Below are 22,768 nucleotides of genomic sequence, written 5' to 3'. Positions count from 1 at the left end.
TACAGACAAAAAAGAAACAGGCAGAAAAGCGGCACTAATACTTTGTCACTGGTGGGAATCTCCACAGAAAGTGCTGTGCTAAAGGTGTGAGGTTAAGGGATCATCACTGTCACGATAAAAGTCACAGCATGGAAGATTTAGCGATGGCGTGCTGACTAGAAGGAAAAAACAACACTTACCTTGGAGCTTGTTCATTTTCTCTCCTATCATCGGATATCTTCTCATCATCTACGTAGCTCTGAGGTTGGCCAAAGCCTGTTGCCATGAGCTTTGCTAAACGCAACAGTGCTGTGGCTCAGAGGTATTACACCGGCACATAGCATAGGAGAACTCCATAACCCAAGTGTCAAGGGAAGAAGAAAGGGGAACTGTTACAATTAATTACGTTCACTAAATTGATAATTGTAGGCTTCTTGTCACACACTACTGCCTACAGCAAAACAGCACAGATGTTGACAACTGTGATTTCTGCATACAAGCAACCACTCAAGGCTGAGCACACTCTCCTGTCCCTTTGCCATGTCTAGAAAGACCCAGAAGAGCTCAGTGTTCTCTTGCTGTTAGTTTACATCCTCCAAGCACTTCCAAAGGCACACTGCTCTGTAGAAAAAGCTGAGCTTATCAGAAAGTTTGTGCAGGAAGAAGGCAGCAGTGTCAGTGCACGTCATCCTGGGGGATCTGAAAGCATTTGTGAAGAGAACAGGGAAAGAAGAGGGAAGAGAGCAAAACCAACAGGCACTAGCACTGCTGCCCACAGGGGGCGGGGCTTGAGGCAGGGCCTGTGCCAGAGGGGGGCCTGGCACAGTTAGGGCCAGCTCAGGGCCCAGAGCAGAGGGGGAGCAGGCAGAGGCAGGGCCTTGGGGCCCAGGATGGAGGAGGACCAGGCACAGCTGGGGCCAGCTCAGGGCCCAGAGCAGAGGGGGACCAGGCACAGCTGAGGCCACTGCAGGGCCCAGGTGAGAGGGGAACCCAGCACAGTCGGGGCTGCTTTGGGGCCTGGGCCAGAAGGGGGCCCGGCACAGCCAGGGCCTATCCCCCTTTTTTGCACATATGAAATGCTCCCAGCTGTGCTGCACAGCAGAACATCTTTCAATGGAGATGAAAGCCTGTGAAATGAAAGAATCCTTTCTTATTTCTTTCACATTTGTGTTTGTTGACTGCAGTTCCAACCAGGTGGACTCGCAGTGTCTTGCAAGTGACACCTGGAAGCAGGTACAGACTGGAGACACAGCACCCTCAATGTCCAGGTGAGTAACAGCAGCCAAGGAGGCCTTTGGGCTCTGCAGGATTCAAGTGTGGAGCTTTACACACAGGAACAGCTGAGTATAAAGACAGTGGCAGAGCTGCAGAGCTTGCCATAGTAGGGAGGCACAGTGGCTCAGCTCATTTCCCACAGAAACACAGGAAATAAGAGCCATGAGGGAAATGCAGATGCCTTCTGCCCCCATCAGAGGGGAGGAATGAGCTGCACTTCCACAGAGACATTCCTCTCACAGCCACTCACACCTCAGGTGTGGAGGGACGAGCTGGGGCTGCTGGTGGCAGCTGTGGAACACTGCCATCTGTGGTGCTCCATCCTACCCTGGAGGGGCATGTAGAGCTGAGGACCTTTGTCACTGCACAAATGACTGCAAGCAGAGATGTAGCAGAGGGAACATAAAGCATTTAATAACATTTAAATGACAGTATTTCCAACCAAATGTCCCCCATCCTCACAGTCATATCTGATCTCTACAATCCCACCCAAACAATTTCCCAGCCCCCTCCAATTCCTCCTCACTATCCCACCCCTGAATTTCCCTCCCCCAATTCCCACACAGTAATTGCCCACACTAATTACCAGCATGCAGGGCATAGAGAACACCTGTTCCTTGTGTGCAGACACCTGAAAAAAAGAAGTGGCAGGGAACTGGAGGTCTGTAGCAGGTTGTGGAGGCTCTGCATAGAACGTAACCCCAGACCACAACCCCATCAGCTGCTGGGGCAGCAGCATCCCTGTCATTGGGGGATGTTGCCAGTGGTGGACAGGGACACAGGGAGAAGCCACACCTTGGTGTAGCTCTGATCTGCTCATGTCCAGTCCAATCCTCTATAGCACTTTCCATCTTCTGTCCTTTGTTCTTAACCGTATCCTTCCTTCTCTTCTGCTCTTTTCCTTTCCTTTAGTTGTCTTACCTGTATCTGCTTTTCCCCTCTTCTGTTCTTTTACTGCTCTGGTCAGCATCCAGTGTCTGCACCGCAACTCTAGGTTTTGGGATGGAGAAAGGTACACAGGGCATAGATTTGTACAAGAAAAGCTCTCTTGCTGTGCCCAACAGATGACAAAAAGGAACCCTCAGGACCACAAAGGCAGCTTGTTTCTCCAAAGGCCACAGCGTAAGCTCGTGTAACTGGGAAGGACTCTGTTATACATCTCCTAAAAGTGCCTTTGAATGAATAATTTTCTGGTCTTGTTTCCAATTGTTGCTCAGAGGAAATGAGGTTTTTATCCTTGTATCTTTGCAGGAAGACAGAGAGGAGGGAACCTGTTTGGTGAAATGCTCAGGTGCTGTTTCCTTCCTTGCACCAACAGCCTGTTAGTGTCCATGCGATGCCAGTTGTCCTCCTGACAGTTTCTACCGGTCCTTCTCCGAGTCCTTCTGCTAAGCACTGCTATTTCTGTATCCTCGGGGCCCTGTTAGGACTAAAAAGAGGAGCAGATAACAGATGGAAGGATCTGGCCTTCTGCTGGGTGATAGCCGCCTGCATGTCCTGTTCCTGCTTTCTCTTTTCCCCAGGTGGCATTGTGCTTCCCAAGGAGCATATGGACCTTTTAGATGGGAGTGTAGCAAGGAACACATGGGGTCTCAGCTTCCTTCCTGCCCTGCACCTGAGTGAGAAACATTGTGACCTGCTCAGGAGGCAAGATGTCATGTCAGGGAGGTGTGTTTTCCTTGTTGTTTTTTGTCATCTGTGCTTTGCTTTGCTGTGTGATTTTTTTTCCTTTGCAGTGCTATGGTTTTCTTTCCTATTTGGTGTTTTCTATGTTGTTTTGTTTGTTTTTTTTTAATAAGTTTGTTTCTGTTTTTCCTTGTCTTAGTTTTTTGCTTTTGTTTGATTTATTATTTTTTCTTTCCTTTTATTTATTTATCTTTTTTTTAAATTTTGTGTTGTTTCCTAGAATCCTTCAAGGTTTATTTGTTGTTGTTGTGTTTTTCATCTATGCTTTGCTATTTTTCTTTAGATACGCTGTATGAGAACTGTTGAATCACAGCCTGAGCCACTGATTATCACCTAGGGAAGGGACCTGGTCAGCCCTGGTTAGTGCAGGTGATGGCAATGCAGCTGAGTGACTGGAAGGGATGGAGCCTGGCTGCACCTCTCTTACAGCTCATTTTTGAAGGCTGACTGCCCCTGGGTGGAATTTTTCTGAGGATTTCTCCGCTGTGGAGTTTGTTCTGTGCAATTCTATCCTCAGAGGTGGGTGAGCTGTTCTTTCCTTGCCTTTGTAATATGTTCCCATTGTGCCAGTATTTCTGCTATTACAGATACTTTGTGGTTTTTTTTTTATATTTCTTTTGTGTGTTTATTTTAAAACTTTGATTCCTTGGTCTTTGGCTTGATTTTTTCTTTATTGGTGTTTGCATTGCTATTTTTTATTTTTTTTCTTTCTTTTGCTGACTCATGTTCTGCTTTACGGTGACATTTGCAAGAGACTGTGAATTCTCCTGGTTCAAACTGCAGTTGGCTTAATCAAATGCGTAAGAAATACATAAGGGCTGCTGAGGCCAGGCTGGAGTTGCATTTCTTTATGAACTGGGGTGTTGCTGTGGATGCGTTTCTCTCCTGTTTTGTCTCTTTTGTGGCAGTTCAAGAATATTTGAACGTGCTATGTCAGTGTTTGTTGCCATCCTGCTTTCTCTTCTCTGTCTTGCAGGTCAGCTCATGCTAGAAGTCAGTGGTATCACTGTATGAATGGAGGTCAGTTTAGGAGCAGCTGCTGATGGAAGGAATCAAGACCAGGCTAATAAATGGAAGCATCTCCTGGTAAGGTGTCAGAGGTGGCAGTAATGATGTCTGTCATCATAAAAACCAGAGGGCAGGCTCATCCGAGTGCTTGCTGACTGATACTTGGGAGTATCTCGTTCTCCAGCTGAACGATAAGAAAGCTAAACATGTTGAGCCGTTACAGCTTGTGCTGAAGTTGTGAATGTGCCCCCAGATGTTTCCTTTAGTGGTAAATCATGTTCTGGCACTGTGGTAGCCCTATCTCTGTCATGATCTGGAGCACCGTGTCTTGTTGCGAGCCTTGTGTGCCTGTTTCCATGAACCTTGCTTTCTTTCTCTCTTCCAAGTAAGGGCAGGGTGCTTCCTTGCTTTTGGTGGATTCATCCAGGAGGCTGTTAGAAGGCCAAATGCAATGTTCATTACATGGAGGGACAGGATGGGAATGGACTGCCGTTGCCACCAGGCAAAAGTGAGTTTCTTATGTCATGAATGATATAATTTTGATTATTCAGAGCAGTTGCAGTGTGGTAGAGGATGTCACGGAACCATTTATTTGGGAGCGCAGGGAAGAGTCATGAGAACCGAAACCGTAGTTTCTGCTTTGGCTGTCAAAATGGTGGAGGACAATGTCTGGTCTTCCTGTTAGCAGGCCCCCTCTGAGAGATTGGGCTTTGCTTGCTGCTTTGCTGTGCCTACCTGCCTGCTCCCTGTGCTTGTTCCTTTTACCTTTCAGTGCTTCTTTTCCCTTGCTTTGATGCTTTTCCCTTTCAGGGCTCCTTTTCTCTTTCAGTGCTGCCTTTGCCCTTTATGTACTCCTTTTCCCTACCAGTGTTGCTTTATGCTGTTCCTTTCCCTTTCGGGGCTCCATTTCCCTTTCGGGGCTCCTTTTCACTTTCAGGGCTCCTTTTCCCTTTCGGGGCTGCTTTTCTTCACTTCTTTTCTTTTTCAGGGCTCCTTTTCCCTTTCAGGGCTCCTTTTCTTTATCAGTTCTGCATTTCCCTTTCAGGGCTGCATTTTCTTGTTCCTTTTCCCTTTCACCGCTGCTTTTCCCTTTCACTGCTGCTTTTCCCTTTCTCTGCTGCTTTTCCCTTTCTCTGCTGCTTTTCCCTTTCTCTGCTGCTTTTCCCTTTCTCTGCTGCTTTTCCCTTTCTCTGCTGCTTTTCCCTTTCTCTGCTGCTTTTCCCTTTCTCTGCTGCTTTTCCCTTTCTCTGCTGCTTTTCCCTTTCTCTGCTGCTTTTCCCTTTCTCTGCTGCTTTTCCCTTTCTCTGCTGCTTTTCCCTTTCTCTGCTGCTTTTCCCTTTCTCTGCTGCTTTTCCCTTGTAGTCTTGCTTTTCCCTTGTAGTCTTGCTTTTCCCTTTTAGTCTTGCCTTTCCCATTTAGTCTTGCTTTTCCCTTTTAGTCTTGCTTTTCTATTTTAGTCCTTCTTTTCCCTTTTAGTCTTGCTTTTCCCTTTTAGTGTACCTTTTCCCTTTTAGTCTTGCTTTTCCCTTTTTAGTCTTGCTTTTCCCTTTCCCTGCTGCTTTTCCCTTTCCCTGCTGCTTTTCCCTTTCCCTGCTGCTTTTCCCTTTCCCTGCTGCTTTTCCCTTTCCCTGCTGCTTTTCCCTTTCCCTGCTGCTTTTCCCTTTCCCTGCTGCTTTTCCCTTTCCCTGCTGCTTTTCCCTTTCCCTGCTGCTTTTCCCTTTCCCTGCTGCTTTTCCCTTTCCCTGCTGCTTTTCCCTTTCCCTGCTGCTTTTCCCTTTCCCTGCTGCTTTTCCCTTTCCCTGCTGCTGTTCCCTTTCCCTGCTGCTGTTCCCTTTCCCTGCTGCTGTTCCCTTTCCCTGCTGCTGTTCCTTTCCCTGCTGCTGTTCCCTTTCACTGCTGCTGTTCCCTATTAGTCTTGCTTTTGCCTTTCACTGCTGATTTTCCCTTTTAGTCTAGCTTTTCCCTTTTAGTCTTGCTTTTTCCTTTTAGTCTTGCTTTTTCCTTTTAGTCTTGCTTTTCCCTTTTAGTCTTGCTTTTCCCTTTTAGTCTTGCTTTTCCCTTTTAGTCTTGCTTTTCCCTTTTAGTCTTGCTTTTCCCTTTTAGTCTTGCTTTTCCCTTTTAGTCTTGCTTTTCCCTTTTAGTCTTGCTTTTCCCTTTTAGTCTTGCTTTTCCCTTTTAGTCTTGCTTTTCCCTTTTAGTCTTGCTTTTCCCTTTTAGTCTTGCTTTTCCCTTTTAGTCTTGCTTTTCCCCTTTAGTCTTGCTTTTCCTTTTCACTGCTGCTTTTCCCTTTTAGTGCTGCTTTTCCCTTTTAGTGCTGCTTTTCCCTTTTAGTGCTGCTTTTCCCTTTTAGTGCTGCTTTTCCCTTTTAGTGCTGCTTTTCCCTTTCAGTCTTGCTTTTCCCTTTCAGTCTTGCTTTTCCCTTTCAGTCTTGCTTTTCCCTTTCAGTCTTGCTTTTCCCTTTCAGTCTTGCTTTTCCCTTTCAGTCTTGCTTTTCCCTTTCAGTCTTGCTTTTCCCTTTCAGTCTTGCTTTTCCCTTTCAGTCTTGCTTTTCCCTTTCAGTCTTGCTTTTCCCTTTCAGTCTTGCTTTTCCCTTTCAGTCTTGCTTTTCCCTTTCAGTCTTGCTTTTCCCTTTCAGTCTTGCTTTTCCCTTTCAGTCTTGCTTTTCCCTTTCAGTCTTGCTTTTCCCTTTCAGTCTTGCTTTTCCCTTTCAGTCTTGCTTTTCCCTTTCAGTCTTGCTTTTCCCTTTTAGTCTTGCTTTTCCCTTTTAGTCTTGCTTTTCCCTTTCACTGCTGCTTTTTCCTTTTAGTCTTGCTTTTTCCTTTTAGTCTTGCTTTTTCCTTTTAGTCTTGCTTTTCCCTTTTAGTCTTGCTTTTCCCTTTTAGTCTTGCTTTTTCCTTTTAGTCTTGCTTTTTCCTTTTAGTCTTGCTTTTCCCTTTTAGTCTTGCTTTTCCCTTTTAGTCTTGCTTTTCCCTTTTAGTCTTGCTTTTTCCTTTCAGTCTTGCTTTTTCCTTTCAGTCTTGCTTTTCCCTTTCAGTCTTGCTTTTCCCTTTCAGTCTTGCTTTTCCCTTTCAGTCTTGCTTTTTCCTTTCAGTCTTGCTTTTTCCTTTCAGTCTTGCTTTTTCCTTTCAGTCTTGCTTTTCCCTTTCAGTCTTGCTTTTCCCTTTCACTGCTGCTTTTCCCTTTCACTGCTGCTTTTCCCTTTCAGTCTTGCTTTTCCCTTTCAGTCTTGCTTTTCCCTTTCAGTCTTGCTTTTCCCTTTCAGTCTTGCTTTTCCCTTTCAGTCTTGCTTTTCCCTTTCAGTCTTGCTTTTCCCTTTCAGTCTTGCTTTTCCCTTTCAGTCTTGCTTTTCCCTTTCAGTCTTGCTTTTCCCTTTCAGTCTTGCTTTTCCCTTTCAGTCTTGCTTTTCCCTTTCAGTCTTGCTTTTCCCTTTCAGTCTTGCTTTTCCCTTTCAGTCTTGCTTTTCCCTTTCAGTCTTGCTTTTCCCTTTCAGTCTTGCTTTTCCCTTTCAGTCTTGCTTTTCCCTTTCAGTCTTGCTTTTCCCTTTCAGTCTTGCTTTTCCCTTTCAGTCTTGCTTTTCCCTTTCAGTCTTGCTTTTCCCTTTCAGTCTTGCTTTTCCCTTTCAGTCTTGCTTTTCCCTTTCAGTCTTGCTTTTCCCTTTCAGTCTTGCTTTTCCCTTTCAGTCTTGCTTTTCCCTTTCAGTCTTGCTTTTCCCTTTCAGTCTTGCTTTTCCCTTTCAGTCTTGCTTTTTCCTTTTATTCTTGCTTTTCTCTTTCACTGCTGCTTTTCCCTTTTAGTCTTGCTTTTGTCTTTTAGTCTTGCTTTTCCCTTTTTGCACTTGCTCAGTGTAAGCACTGAGATGAGGCCAACCCCCAGCTCACTACATCCTCCCTTCAGGAAATTATAGAGAATTGTGGCACAGGACATTCTGACTGTTAGACTGTTATAATCCCTGCAGTGAAACCACAGTTGAATGCTCTTTGTTTCTTTTGATGAATGTCTTCAGCTATTTCCATGCATTTTACTTACCTGTTGAATCCTGTCTTACAGTAAGGGCCTATCACAGGATTCAGGAACTTCAGCAACTTGTGGAAATTGCCTACAGCAACTACAGACAGCTGGGAGGAATAACTGAGGAGGAGAGGAAGATGAAAAAAGAGGAAAACTATGTTAAGAAGTAAGGCCAACATTATAATGTGTTCCATTTTAGTGCATTTTTTAAGGGTACTTTACACTCAGATTGCTTTGGCCTTTCTGCCTTTTTCACTTAGTGAATTTAGCCAGGCTTAAAAGAAAAGGACTTCAGGCCATTTGTGGGCTCCTGCCATGAGGATCAACACTGCAGTACAACACAAATGACTGATGGCTCCATTCTTCTTGTGCTTGTGCAGGATGACAGCCTGCACAAGAAGACATCCCTAACTCTACCTCTGCCTGTCAAACATTTGGCTATGTGCTGTTCTTAGTCACTGTAGATGAACATGTCCTTAACGTGCTTGGGCCTCCTCAAACCCATGTCACAAGTGATGTGCAATTAGTGGAGGCCAGAGAGCATCATCTCTAGGTCCATCCCTAGGACCTTCTGAAACTGAAGTAGTGGTTCTCAGGTGGTCAATTGCTGTTATATATAGGTATAGATCAGAATTAGGTCTCAGCTAAGCAGTTTCGGGAATTTAATAGTTAATTTAATAGCCACTGTGAATGTGACTGATGTGACCTGTGCAACTGGCTCAGCCAGTGCTTCAGCTTCCTTTTAGAAGTGTCATGCAGTCTCTCATTTGATTGTTCCAAATCACTTTGGAAAGTGTGCACAGGAGCCAGCTGCTGCTGGGGGCGGAGCTGGGTTTCGTCCCATCAGGAGCCCTGCGCTGGTTCGCTGCGCAGGGAGACGTCTCCATCTCGCGGTCAGAAGAGTCGAGCACAGCTGACTCTATGGTAGTCAAAGCAGTCGACGCAGGAGCTTTTACAAAGGGTCCCGAGCCAGGAGTACGCTGCATTTGAGCTGTTTTCTGCTCTCACTAGCCTATTCCTTAAAACACTCTTGGAGCGGACTGGGCACGGCTGGCTGTTCTTGATGCTGTTTGTCCCCTTTGTGTTTTGCAGGACCGTGAGGGAGCTGGAGGCTCAGCTGGAATCCGAGCGAGTCAGGAGGGAAAACCTGGAGAGCCAGCTGGATGGCTGCCGAGCCGAGATCGGCCGCCTCAGGGAGACCCGGGATAGAGCCCGCAGCCCTGCTGCTTTGCCTCCGGTTAGTGGGATGGATGGCAGCCCTGTTGCTCTGCCTCCGGTTAGTGGGATGGATGGCAGCCCTGCTGCTTGATCTCGCTAAGATTGTGAGGTGTGGTGCAAGGAAATTCTGGAGTGAGTATGTTAACAGCTTTCAGCTTGGGACACTGAAGTGAGCTGCAGCCTTTGCTACATTCTGAACTGAGAGGTTATCAGTTTGTCCCGGACAGAGAATATGAATTCTCTGTATTTAGAAAAGGGAGTGAAATGGTCCTTGAATGCTTCCATGGTGACTGGCTGCTGGCTGTTCATCTTGCTGGGTAGCTGATGCCCAGTTCAGACTGGACTGGGGACTTTAGGAATTGTCCCCCCATTCCCCAGCTGCCACAGGTCATAGCAGCTACCACGCATATTGCAGGATCACTCTTTTGCATCAGAACTCTCCTTCAGAATGGGTTTATTCTCCCCCCTTTTGCCCCAGGCTGGAAATAGAGTTAGTGGAGGCCTGTATTACAGCATTGCTGTGTGCAGTGGCTGAATTCAACAACTGGTCTCATGTCATCTTAATTATCAAACCCACTGACAGCAAAGCAGGTGCAGATAGGTTGACTTACTTAGAAAACAGAACTAATTCTTCTGCCTGTTGGAATAAGGAGTGAAGAAAGACAGTGCTTACTGCGTGCATTCCTTTTCTCTTCTTTATCCAGGATTAAGTCTTCTTTGCTATCTGTACTCCCTTCCACACCATGTCTTTCAAAAAATGCTATGTTGCTTGCATCCACTTCTTCATCACTAGAGCTACCATCTCCAGTTCTTTGGGTCAAAAGGTCCACAGCTGCTAGCTGGGCAAATCTGCACAGAGAACAGTTAACCTACACTGATATAACCCTGTAACCTATAAGCACACAGCCATGCCCCCCACATAAGATAGAAACTCTAAAACACTTTGTGTTCCTGTCTAGAGGACAGTGTTTCAGGATCTGAGGAAGCATTAGTGCACAAACCATGAGCAGCAATCTCCTTTCCACAGCGCTCTGCCTCACTGAAATCTTATTACAGCGACTCCCACTTCAGAAACATGTTTTGCTTTGTAGGATTTCTTAACTGAATCTCATCAGCAACTACATTACTTTTATCAAATAAAAATCAACCAGCCTTCTCTAGCTCCCATTTGCTCTGTACAGCTGGAGCACACAGGTTCGCAATTTTCCTTTTGCAGATCCAATAGTTTTCATCTTTCATGCCTGACCTTGCTCAAAATAAATAAGTAAAAAATAAATGTTCAGACTTTTACAGCTACGATGTGGCTTTGCTTATCAGTGTAGTTTAAGGGCTTGATTAGTTCTTGCTTCATCACCAAAAATCAGGAGTAATTACAACAAAGCTGACTTGATATTTAAATAGTAAATTAAATGTTGAAGAAAAGAGCTGTGGCATGTACTGCTACCTCTTGGCTATGTCCTTTGGAGTCTCTCCAGCATCATCTGTAATGTCACAGTCAGCCCCCATTTCAATCAACCACTGCAAGCAATGGATATGCCCTTGTCCTGCAGCTGGGGGAAGAAAGGTAAACACAAGTCAGCCATGTACAGCAGCATTTTGAACTTCCTACTTCCCCTTTCTGTCATGGTTTAACATGACATAATTTGGGTTCATTAAGACCACAAAGGAGAGATGCTATTTCAGAGAATATGTGAGTATATTGATTTTTAGGGAGTATCACACAGAGTGGGTTTGAACCTTTTTCTGGTCCCTGAAATGTACGTGCAACTCTTTCTGTACGTGAGCTTTCTGTACTAAATGTTCTCAGTCCCATGCATCAGCACGGCTACTGCCCACACTGCATGGTCCCCAGTAATGATGTCTCACATATGGAAGATTGTCCTTGGCATGTCTGACTGAAACCAGCGAGCCTTTTTCTTAAGGTAAAACAGATCTGCCTCTGACAGCACCCCATTGGGAGATGTGTCAGACTAAAACAAGGAAATGTACTGATAATCAGCCATAAAAGTTCTCCATAACGGAAACACTGGAGGTGAAGTTTGGGGGTGAAACAATTGTTGGCTAGAAACTATCCAAGAAAAGGTAGTGGGAAGAAATGTGAAGGAATGTAAAGTTTTTCTCTACATGTTTTAAAAAATTCTGCCATTTTTTCTCTGAGCAAAACGAATTATGGGAAATTGTGTTAAAAGCATATTACAGGAATACCTCTATCTTTTCTTTGCCATTTCTATTTGGATACAAATTGTTTTCTTTTTAAAACAAACTGTTAATAGCAGGACTAGGGGAAATGGTTTTAAGTTAAAAGAGGGAAGATTTAGGTTGGATGTTAGGGGGAAGTTCTTCACTAGGAGAGTGGTTAGGGCCTGGAACAGGCTGCCCAGGGAGGCTGTGGATGCCCCGTCCTTGGAGGCGTTCAAGACCAGGTTGGATGGGGCCCTGGGCAACCTGATGTAGTAAAGGTGTATGTTTGGTGGCCCTGCTAGGCAGGGGGGTTGGAACTGCATGATCCTTGAGGTCCCTTCCAACCCGGGTCATTCTGTGATTCTGTGATTCTGTGTTCTATCTTGACTTCAGCTTGGTTATTTTGTTGTTAAAGTGACCCCTGCATATGCATATGTCATTAAATGTTTTTCAAGGTTTCTCCTTCAGGCCTTCAGAAAATGAGATGCTGGTTTTCATTAAGTTTATCTAATGAGCAGCCAGTTGAAAATGTAAGTAAAGAAGCCAGCAATAAACAGTAAAAAGCTCAAACACTGATCATAATTACTGACCTTTGTGCATGAGAGTGGATCCCTTATCATCCCGCTCATTAATATTGATTGCTCCACAACTCACTAATCTTCTGAGTTCTAACAAGTCCCCTCTGAAAGCAGCGTCATGAGCTGGGAAATCTAAAACTGAAAATGAAATGCATGTTTCTGAGCAGATGCCAGTAATTCCACTAAACGTGCTCATATTTGTCTCAATTTGCATCTTTGATAACAACTCACTCACAGGCATTCCATAGCAAGGTTAATGCACCTTTAATTAGCTAAAATGCAGCTGCATATCTAGGATTGTTCATCACAGACTTGACTAAACTTCACTTGGTTATGTCTACAGGCATCTTATACAGCTGAGTGATTAATTTCACAAATCTGAACTAAGAAGTATACCTTTATTTTATAGCTAATGTTTATTACTGGCGGTAACAGTAGTCATCTACCTATTCAGATTTCCATAGTCTAAACAAATACATAAACTATACTACTTCTCCCCCTCTACTCAGCTCTTGTGAGGCCCCATCTGCAGTACTGCATCCAGGCCTGGGGTCCCCAGTACAGGAAGGACATGGAGCTCTTGGTGCGGGTCCAGAGGAGGGCCACTAAGATGATCAGAGGGCTGGAGCATCTGTCCTATGAGGAAAGGTTGAGGGAACTGAGCTTGTTTAGATTGGAGAAGAGAAGGCTCAGGAGAGACCTTGTTGTGGCCTTCCAGTCCTTGAAAGGAGCATATAAACTGGAGGGGAAATGGCTGTTTATGAGGGTGGACAGTGATAGGACAAAGGGGAATGGTTTTAAACTGAGGCAGGGCAGATTTAGGTTAGATATTAGGAGGATATTTTTCACACAGAGGGTGGTGACGCACTGGAACAGGTTGCCCAAGGAGGCTGTGGATGCCCCATCCCTGCAGGCATTCAAGGCCAGGCTGGATGTGGCTCTGGGCAGCCTGGTCCGGTGGCTGGTGACCCTGCACATAGCAGTGGGGTTGAAACTGGATGATCACTGCAGTCCTTTTCAGTCCAGGCCATTCTATGATTCTACGATTCTTGTTTAAAAACTATTCATGCAGGCCATTTGATTTTTCTGGTTATTTTTTATAGGTGGAGAGTGTTAGTGTTTATACCTGTAAGCACAATGACAAAAGACTAGCAGATAGGGAAATCATGTGTCTGGGAATAGTAGAGAGGTGAAGGTGCAGTGCTCATATCCTTGTTTTGTTCAGCGTCCTCCTCTGAAACCTCACCACCCTCGTGTCCTTTGCTATGCTGACTGCAGTAGTATTCCTGGTTAGCAAGTAACCTTAATTTCAGTGGGATCTTTCCAGGCTAAGCAGTTATTGAGAATCATGAACAGGCAAATCTGCAAACTCATTGATTCTGGATCTCTGCTGGAGTCTAGGCAGAATATGGGCAACTTGGTACAACAACTCATATTGCAACACAATGTGAGAAGCTTTATTCTGATTATTGTAAATACTATTTATGAAGTTGAGCAGAGTATCCCAGTCTAGCTGTCAGTAAGAGCCACAAGCATCCTAAGCAACAGTCATACCTTACAATAGCAATATATAAAGGTTATAGTTCTGCTTATACAAGATTTCAGAATCGAGTGCTTCATAGAATTACTATGTCTATTTTAACAGTAAATTTTAATCAACTTTTAAGATTTGATACCTACTCACCTTCCTGTGTCTCTGGATGCTCCCCCTCTTTTTCCACACTGTCAATATATTGCAGAATATTGTCTTTATAGAACCTCTCAGCCAAGTCCCTTGGAGTCTCTCCATGGTCATTCCTTGCTTTTAAAGTGTGCATAACACTGGCCATTTTACTGACCAGGAACTTAAAGCAATGCAGGTGTCCTTCCACTGCTGCCAAATGAGCTATGGAACAAGGGGAAACCAAGTATGTTAGAGCAGGGTATTGCTGACCACCAGGAAGGCAGTGTTCCCACCAACTGTTAGATCTAGTGTCCAACACTGCACAGTGGGAGGGAGCAGGCAGCTGGATACGGAATGCTCAGCTCCTATCCAGGACAGAGTTCAGCTATAGGCAAAGGAGGTAAAAGAAAGCTGTCAAATACAGGATCTGAAAAGAAAATGCCCTGTCAGAGCTGACTGCAGCCAACACATCATGACACTGCCAAGAGACCCCAGAGCAACAACTAGGGATGCACTGGTGGGGTCTTCTGTTCCCCATAGAATGTTTACTCCTTAGCAGCTGTGATCTGGCCTCTCTCTCCTAGATAAGACTACAGAGGGATTGAAAGAGGAGTCTTTGGTTAGGAGTTAGGGCACCTGTTTCAGTCCCACATCCATTGCACCACTCCCAACAAACTGCATCACACCTCTGCAGCTCCATTACTTCACCTTATAAAATGACAGTGACATTCACTTTATTGGGAAGAGCTTTGGAGGTACGTCCCCTGATATTCCCATTAATATGTAGATGTATTCAATGCACTTCTATTACAATTTTAACATTTACAGTTGTGGAGAGTTGTGTGAGCAGGAGCTGTTCTGACCCAGCGCAGCACTGACTGCTTCCCTATATGGCAGAAGTGCTCCCTCCCCTGTCCTTTAGGCTACTCTGAGCTTTAGTTATTCAACACCAGTAGAGTGCCGGGCCTGTAGCAAAGTAAGAGGTACAAAATATATGTTTGTTATTATGTAATAAATCATAGTCTCCAGTCCCATCAATGGGAAGAAGTTGCAAAATAAACACAGTTATTATGCAACATATTATCACCCCATGTATTAACTCAATATAGATTATCACCCCACGTATTAACTCAGTATGCATTATCACTCCATCAAAATGCTCTGACTGACATTCTGTGGGCAAAAGAGTTATGTATTTCTGATTATCTTCATAGTTGCTAATGATGTATCCAGGACAAGTCCCCTAAGCTAACTTCTGGCACATCACAGAATCACAGAATCACAGAATTATCAAGGTTGGAAAAGACCTAGAAGATCATCTAGTCCAACCATCACCAATACTTCCCGGCTAAATCATATTCCTCAGCACAACATCCAAACATTTCTTGAACACTCCCATGGTTGGTGACTCCACCACCTCCCTGGGCAGTGCATTCCAATGCCTCACCACCCTTTCCGAGAAAGTAATACTTCCTAATGTCCAGCCTGAACCTCCCCTGGCGCAGCTTAAAACCATTCCCTCTAGTTCTATCACTGATTACACGAGAGAAGAGGCCAACCCCCAGCTCACTACAACCCCCCTTCAGGAAGTTAAAGAGAGCAATAAGGTCTCCCCTGAACCTCCTCTTCTCCAGGCTGAACATGCAAAAGTTGCAGTGTTACAATTCTTGAGCTTTAGGAGCATAGATTTGCAACCTCAGTAAATTCCTGTCAGTACTTTCAGATTAAATTATAGCACTGGCCAGCTAATCTTGAAGCTGAATTATATAAAGATGATTTAAATTGACAGTGGTATGTAGAGCACAGCACTTCTGTTAATCTTTTATTAACAGTGTTACAATGCATTTTCTTTCTTCTGGATGATAACAGAAGCAAGTGCAAACTGAGCTACCTTCTATGTTGTCACCAGAGCACCTAACATCATGATTCTTTATTGCCTGAGCCACTACACCAGATGTCCTGCTGGGATGTAAGAGCCCCAGGTCCTTTAACAAAGCCTGGGTTTGCAGAACAGAACATAGACATCAGTTTTCTGGGTAAATGGCACTCGGCAGAGGATAAAATATTTTAAAATGGATTTAAAGAATAAATCTAAACCTGCAAACAAGTTATAGAGGTAAGAAAATAGGCTATTTAGAACAAATAATATGACAAACCTTAAGAAGGCAAATGTTAAAGGGGAAACGATGTAACAAGAATAAAGGGTTGAAAGACAGCATTCACCTTACAGAGTAATTTGAGGCAGTAGCGTGGTAAGCAAAGGGACAGTGGAGAAACTATGAAGGGCAAGAAACAAAGAGTGCTCATTTTTTGTGCTAAAGTGGCTACACACAGGATTTTGAAGAGAGTACAGACTATAGATAACACAGAAATACTGGTATGCCATAAATCAAGATGGAGAAATCAGAGGTAAATGAGAACAAGGGTTTTACCAAGCCAGTTAAGAAGTAGTTGGATGCAAAAGCTTGCATATGAACATGCCAGAATCTGATCACACTGGCACAGCTGTTCAAGCTTGGCATACATTCAAAAAGGAGCAGATAGCAGCAGAACCTGCCTGCTGCCCCACCTGCCCTTCTCCTCCTATGATCTCCATTGGCACAGGCACAGGGAATGCCCACCTACACAGCACTCAGTCAGGCTGTGCCTGCTTCTGATGTGAGTTATGCCAGCTCCCAGGAGCTCTGAGCCTTGCCAGCAGCAGTGGGAGCTGAACAGGATACTGCTGCCAACCAACAAGTACTTTGGGATTTATGTATTCCCCCATCATTATAAAAATAGAATAACGAGGTTGATAGCATGGAACAAATCATACAGTCATCGGTTAGGTTTGGAAAGGACTTTAGAGACTATCCATGGGCAGGGAGGCAGTGATGCTTCCCACTAGACCAGGCTGCCCAAAATGCCACCTGACCTGGCCTTGAACAGCTCCAGAGACTTGGAATCACAGAATGACATGTTCAGTTGGAAGGGACCTCAAAGATCACCCAGTTCCTACCTCCTGCCATGGGCTGCCTGCCCCCCAACAACTCAGGCTGCCCAGGGCCCATCCAACCTGACCCTGAGAACCTCCAGGGATGGGGCACCCACAGCTCTCTGGGCAGCCATGCCAGGGCCTCAGCACCCTGTGAGTAAAGAATTTATTCCTACCATTTAATCTCCTTTTTTAGTTTTAAGTGGTTCCCTTCTGTCCTACCAAACCATTATCTATTGTCCTATCAGTGCTGCTGGTGTGTTTTATATATGATGTGCTAGAGTTATCACATCCACAACAAGGGCTGAAAAACCAAATGATTATTCCTGACATACCTGGAAGGTTTCCATCAGTATCCACATCACCTATGCATGCTCCCCATCTAACAAGAAGCTGCAAACAGCCCAAGCGACCATGACAAGCAGCATAATGAACAGGCTTCCAGTCATTCCTGTCTGCTGCGTTTACATTCTAAAACAAAAGCTGCAGGTTAGTTTGTTTATGAAGCTTAGACATGAGACATTCTATAAATAAGTATCAACAGTTCATTGTGCTACTTTATTTAAACAAAATCAAATATTTCTCCAAATTCAAGCCACGAAAGCGGCATAAGACGTATTTCTCACAGGTTCGTGGCTTCATTGAAATAAAACACACATAAAAGGTGTGTTTTCAGACATCTACCACCGTGTTAGTCGTTATATAATACACAACTGGATTTTTTTAACATCTTACGATTAAAAAAATGCAAATTTACACTACAAATAAATTCACAGCGTCACCAATGAGAATGTACCAACAGAGGTTAATCTATAGTCCCAAACCTCAGTTAGTGAGGGGTTTGGTATGGAAAAGGATACCAGACTCTGGCTCTGCATTAGGGAATTGCAGGTGGAAGGCTCTCACCGCTTCACTTCGCAGTATGGTTTGCAATGTGTACGACTGCCCATGGGCTGCAGCCAGGTGTGATGGAGTGCACCCGCGGTCATCTCGAGCTTCTAGGTTTGCTCCATTTATTAACAAAGCCTACAAGAAATGCAAAGCTCACAGGCTGAAAGAGCAAACACTGTCTCACAGGGTGACTTGAGATGGTCAGCTGGGTTCCTCTGATAAATCTGATAGCACAGAGGGAACAAACGAGTGCAGTCATTTTACCAGTGACTTGGTTTCAGCTGTAAAGACACAGAGCCAGCTCCAGTAGGAGCACTTCCACTGATCTTCATAAGGAAGTGTCCAAACCAAAGGCCTGCCTTCCTTTTGCTGGAGAGTGAATATCTCTACATACCTGCATGCAAGCATCCTGCCCACGGATTGCCGCAAGGTGAGCTGCTGTCCAGCCTCTGACTGTCACACGTGTCACATCAGCTCCATGCCAGAGCAACCAGTGAAGGCACTGTGCAACCAAAAACAAGCTCTTATTCATTTAATAAACTCTTATTCCATAACAATTCTTATAACTCATCTGAGGCAAATGCTAACTATAAATCAACAGTAGATGTTACATTTCAAACAGTGTTAGGAAATGACATGGTCTCAAGGCTTCATCCAAGGGCACAAAAAGCACAACCAACCTACTAATTGCAATGACTTGCAGTGTGCCTTCTTTATCTTACAATTCCATACATAAAATGCAGACTGTGAGAGCGTTCATGTGGCATGAGGTAAAAACACTGGGGAAAAATGGTGCAAAGATGCTCATTTGAAGTCCAGCTAAAATGAACAGCAGGAAAGATGCCATGAATCAAAAGTAAAGCCTCAGTTCATTTATTAGGCTTTCTTGAGTATATGTAATCCCATCTCTCCTCTCACCCATCACAGATTATTTTAACTTTATTCACCTTTTTTTCAGCAGGTGTTATTGCTTTCCATGGAAAGCTTAAAGAACAATTAAGAAAATAATAAACTACAAAACTAGTTAAAGCTTTTTGTTACACATCATTACTATTTACTGTCTTCTTTTAGGCTAGTCTCCAGCTCTCTTTCCTTTGGGACTTCATTTTTTATACGGTTATTTACAGCCTTGCTGTTTCAAAGTAAGATCGCTATAAACATTGCACAAGGAGGCTGTAACAGGAAGGTGAATGTGCTGAATGCAGCAGCTCAGTCCTTCTGGAAATCAAATCATTTCTGCATCAACAGTCAGTGTTCTTGCTTATGAAAATGAACTGTATTTGAACTGTTTCTGTAGAGAATGAGGCATGAGACAGAACACTGGGAAATGAACAAACATTTTTGTGTCACTTCTCGCTTGGCTCAGTCACTTTCAGAATATTAAACATATCCTTATGGATTTTCCAAGTGTTCTGAGTGAAGGGGAAAACACAAGGACAAAAGAAGGTAATGAGGCTAGAAGGGGAGACCAGAAGGCACACCTTGTTTGGTGTTAGAAAAGCTCTGATTTTGTAAAATCTGAGGACACTGATTACATAAACTGCCTGGGGCTTCAGAAAGGTAAAATGTAGTCCTAACAAACTGCACATCTTTCCTTAGTGAATACCTTAAATCAGAAAAAAAGAGCAGGCAGAGATTATAGGTCTAGCTTGATCAAAGCTAGCAATGTTGTGTTCAGCCTCTCCCCAGAGGAAAACGTTAACCCATAAAACCTTGCTGTGTCCAAACACTAACATAAACAGGGGAGGAATGGCTGTTTTCAAGGGTAGATATTTTTAGGACAAGGGGGGATGAATTTAAACTGAGACAGGGGAGGTTTAGGTTAGAGATTAGAGGGAAGTTTTTCACATAGAGGGTGGTGACAGGTTGCCCAAGGAGGCTGTGGATGCCCCATCCCTGCAGGCATTCAAGGCCAGGCTGGATGTGACTCTGGGCAGCCTGGTCTGGTTGTTGCCAACCCTGCAGGTGGTTGAAACTGGATGATCATTGTGGTCCTTTTCAACCCAGGTTATTCTATGATTTTATGATTTTACCTCCAGGCTTCCAGAGTGTGCAGCACAGTGCAATGTTGTGAACTTGTGGACTAAATCCACCTCGTCGATAGAGGCTCCACGTTTTATCATTAATGCAAGCTGTTCTACATCACCAGCTTTCACTGCCTCATGTACACTGGTGTAAGTTTGCTTCTTCCTGACATCTAGTGAGGGATAATAAAAGCATTAGCCAGCTCAGTCACATTTCAGAGAGATGAAAGAAGTGATGAATCAAATAAGCATCAGGGTGACAGTTTATAAGAACCAGACAATAGTGTAACCTATGAGAGTGTAACTTGTATCAGCACAAGTCTTTAGCCCTTTGTGTTTCCCAGAAGCAAACCAATATTCAAGAACCTGAAAGAGCCACGTCCCCTCCAGCCACAGATAAAGAACAGGACAGCAGAGAAACTCCATCTATGTATACAGATGCTGGATCAAGTCCAACCCAATGCTGGCTCTCTTCCTAAACTGTTTCATCAATCACGCCTTCAGGTGTTCAGCCATTGCTCCTCAGGGGCTCTGCATGGCCACACTCCTTACTGCCACCCAAGGACACGGCACACCAAGGGCCCTTCGCTAAGTAGGCAAACCTTGCTAATAGGACATAAGGTCATGCAGATGCTCTTGACTGAGCTGAACCTATCAGTTAAAGCTGCTACATAAAAGCAATGCTTTATACAATGTGTTAGTCATCCTGCTCTGTTCTGCTGCTATACCCATAGCACTGCTCTGGCACAGGTTACTTTGTTAGAAACCTAGTATTTTTCTCCCACCAAAGTCAATAGTGTTTTCGTGGACTTCAGTGGCTCAGAATCAAACTCTGAATGTAGACACAGCGTGGTCCAAAAAAAAAAACAAAACCATCACCAGGCCATGGGATCAAATAGTCTGTATTTTCCTTCAGGCCTAGTTACTGTTTGACACTGTAACTGTAAACAATGGGAGCTGGATATCTAAATCCTCTTGCAACATTTTGGCATTTTGCCTATATTTGCCAATAAAAATAAGTGATGTAAGTAGTTTTAATGGCTGGGATGGCTAACTTGAGATAGCTAAGCATATGAGTAAGCCAAAACAATTGATAATCACCTTCTGGAGTAGTCATCATTCTGGAACCAAAACGCACCAACACTCTTTGATTAAATTTCAGGCTCTAAGAAGTCTTTAAGAGGCAGGTTGTTGTTCTGCAAGTCAAGCATACACAGAAATATTGGTCTTAAGTTATTGGAGCCTCAGTTTTCCTGCCCATGGAGAAGAAATTGAGGCAACAGTTCAAATAGTTATAAATGTGAGATCAAAAATGTTAAAGCATATCAATGAGTTGCTGCTCAAAGGTGCCTGGCGTGCATAAAAGCAGAAATTATGATGAAAACAGCTGACGTTGTTTACCAGTACTTATACCTGTTCCCATGTAGTCTGTAGCATGAAAGTAATGCTTGGCCAGATTCAGCACTGCCACAGAGAGGAAAAGAGGGGGTTAAACTGTTTCATTAAGCAAAGCTGAGTGTTGTATCACACCCTGGTGTACCATCACTTCACTCCCACTCCCCCCAGTGCCAGGCTGTACCACTGCCCTGCCCAGAGGCAGCAAAACAGTGCATGAACCAACACCAGCTGCAACTCAGAACAGCTCATGTTGGAAGGGACCTCCTGGGGTCCATGTTTTTAAATAGAACTTAAGTACATGCAGCATTCTGGTGTTGTGTTTTTTAAACAAAGCATCACTAGGACCTGATTTTCCCCCAAGGGAGAGACTTCTCACGATGCCAGGTGAGGGTTACAGACTTCAGCACGGTGATGCAGGCTGACATCAGAAGCATATCTGGCCAACCAGACTGCTTGCCAGAGCACAAATGTGCTTAACACCACGTACCAGTGCAATGGGTTCAAGGTAATATTTACTGTTTTTTAATCCAGAACAATTTTGCCCTCTTTTTTCTTCCAGAAGGGGCAATGAACTACAGCTGTGTGCAGGTGGGTGCCAAGCTGCAGCTCCATGGCTCAGGCACCATGAGCACAGCTGGGACTGGAGTTTAATGAACAGCTGTTAACACAAACTCCCTACAAAACACAACCAGTTTTGAGAGCAAGTGATATTTTCCATAACTTCAGTGCACTTTGTTATCAAATGCTTGTTCCCTAGTTGCCCTGTAGAAAGAAGTAGATAAGAGAGTAAGTGTTACAATGGTACTTAGCCAGAATTCACCCAAGAAATTACTCAGCCTGAGGGAAGGAGACAGTGTTAGGTTTTCCCTACATCTCCATAACACACAAAAATAAGCCATTGTGGTGCTTTTTGGCAGCAGTTGAAGGGGATGAGGCACAAAACCACACAGTGGGCAAAGACCGAGGTCCTGAGCCCTGTGTGGGGTTATAACCCCATCCCGGCAGTGCCCGTGGGGGTTATGCCACCTTTCTCCACATGTTTGGCAAATATCGATTAGTCTGGGGTATTTTAGGTGGGCCCAATATGAAATATGAAGTTAACTAACGGGCAAAACAACTGAGGAGAGCCGGAAAGCGCGGGCACAGCCGCCCCGCGGGCGTCCCCCTCACAGCCGATGGGGGGAAGCGGGACAAGGAGCAGCACAGCCCGGCCCGGCCGTCAGGGGAGGACGCGGGGATAAGGCCGCGGGCGGAGCGGTCTCACTGGCCGGAATAGGGCTGGAGCCGCGTTCTCCTCTTCTTCCAGTCCTTCCCCCACACCGCAGCAGGGTTGCTATGGGCGCAGTCCTCGCGGGAGGAAAATGGCGGGCGGCCATGGCGGCTCAGGGGGACGGGCCCTGCCCCACAGTGATGCGGGAGGTTGCTGTGGCTCCTCTCAGAATCATGAAGGCCACTTCCCTCAGTGCCACAGCACTTCCCCAGCAGCCTGTGCCAATGCATCACTGCTTTTAGACCGGATTTTCCCTGTATCAAACCTCTCACTGCAGCCTTACATAAAGGTGTGGGTTATTGCTTGAGGTCTGGTTGTCAAAATTCACAGCTGATACTTACAACATGCACTGGGATGAATTTGGATTTTCTGAGTACCTGACCTTGCAAGAGCCATCTATCCTAAGACAGTGACATTTCCTCTGACTTTTAGATGAAATCCACACCTGGCAAAATGCATTTTTATCCCAAGACAAACACCCTATGACTTATGCACACTTACACTTCCATGCATACATACCTATGCAGCTTACTGCCCATCCCACAAACACACCCAACCACACAAACCCACTACAGAAAGGAAAGAGACTGACACAAACATATGCTTCAATTTTAT

The 22,768-nt window shown here is 44.7% G+C and overlaps 2 protein-coding genes across 2 annotated transcripts; one reads left to right on the top strand and one right to left on the bottom strand.

Moving 5' to 3' along the window:
• The first annotated feature begins 940 nt into the window (after positions 1-940).
• On the top strand, positions 941-9,870 carry LOC146758261 (ankyrin repeat domain-containing protein 42-like). Its single transcript, XM_085517418.1, has 7 exons — positions 941-1,247; positions 2,778-2,922; positions 3,224-3,459; positions 3,917-4,026; positions 4,335-4,456; positions 7,996-8,122; positions 9,049-9,870. Exons 5-7 carry the CDS (start codon positions 4,411-4,413, stop codon positions 9,263-9,265), a joined length of 390 nt encoding a protein of 129 aa, XP_085373544.1. The 5' UTR covers positions 941-1,247; positions 2,778-2,922; positions 3,224-3,459; positions 3,917-4,026; positions 4,335-4,410; the 3' UTR covers positions 9,266-9,870.
• Positions 9,480-22,259, bottom strand: LOC146758260 (ankyrin repeat domain-containing protein 42-like). Its single transcript, XM_085517293.1, has 10 exons — positions 22,148-22,259; positions 20,899-20,949; positions 19,495-19,658; positions 17,477-17,596; positions 16,906-17,041; positions 13,618-13,818; positions 11,946-12,071; positions 10,619-10,724; positions 9,848-10,023; positions 9,480-9,571 (listed from the first exon to the last, which is right to left on the bottom strand). Exons 1-10 carry the CDS (start codon positions 22,257-22,259, stop codon positions 9,480-9,482), a joined length of 1,284 nt encoding a protein of 427 aa, XP_085373419.1.
• Positions 22,260-22,768: the final 509 nt, after the last annotated feature.

This window comes from Coturnix japonica, chromosome 16, assembly GCF_054131305.1.
Source record: "Coturnix japonica strain WE chromosome 16, WE-NBRP24, whole genome shotgun sequence".
NCBI lineage: Eukaryota > Metazoa > Chordata > Aves > Galliformes > Phasianidae > Coturnix > Coturnix japonica.
Note: the sequence above shows the minus strand (reverse complement) of the source record. Positions and strands in the feature narration are given on the sequence as shown.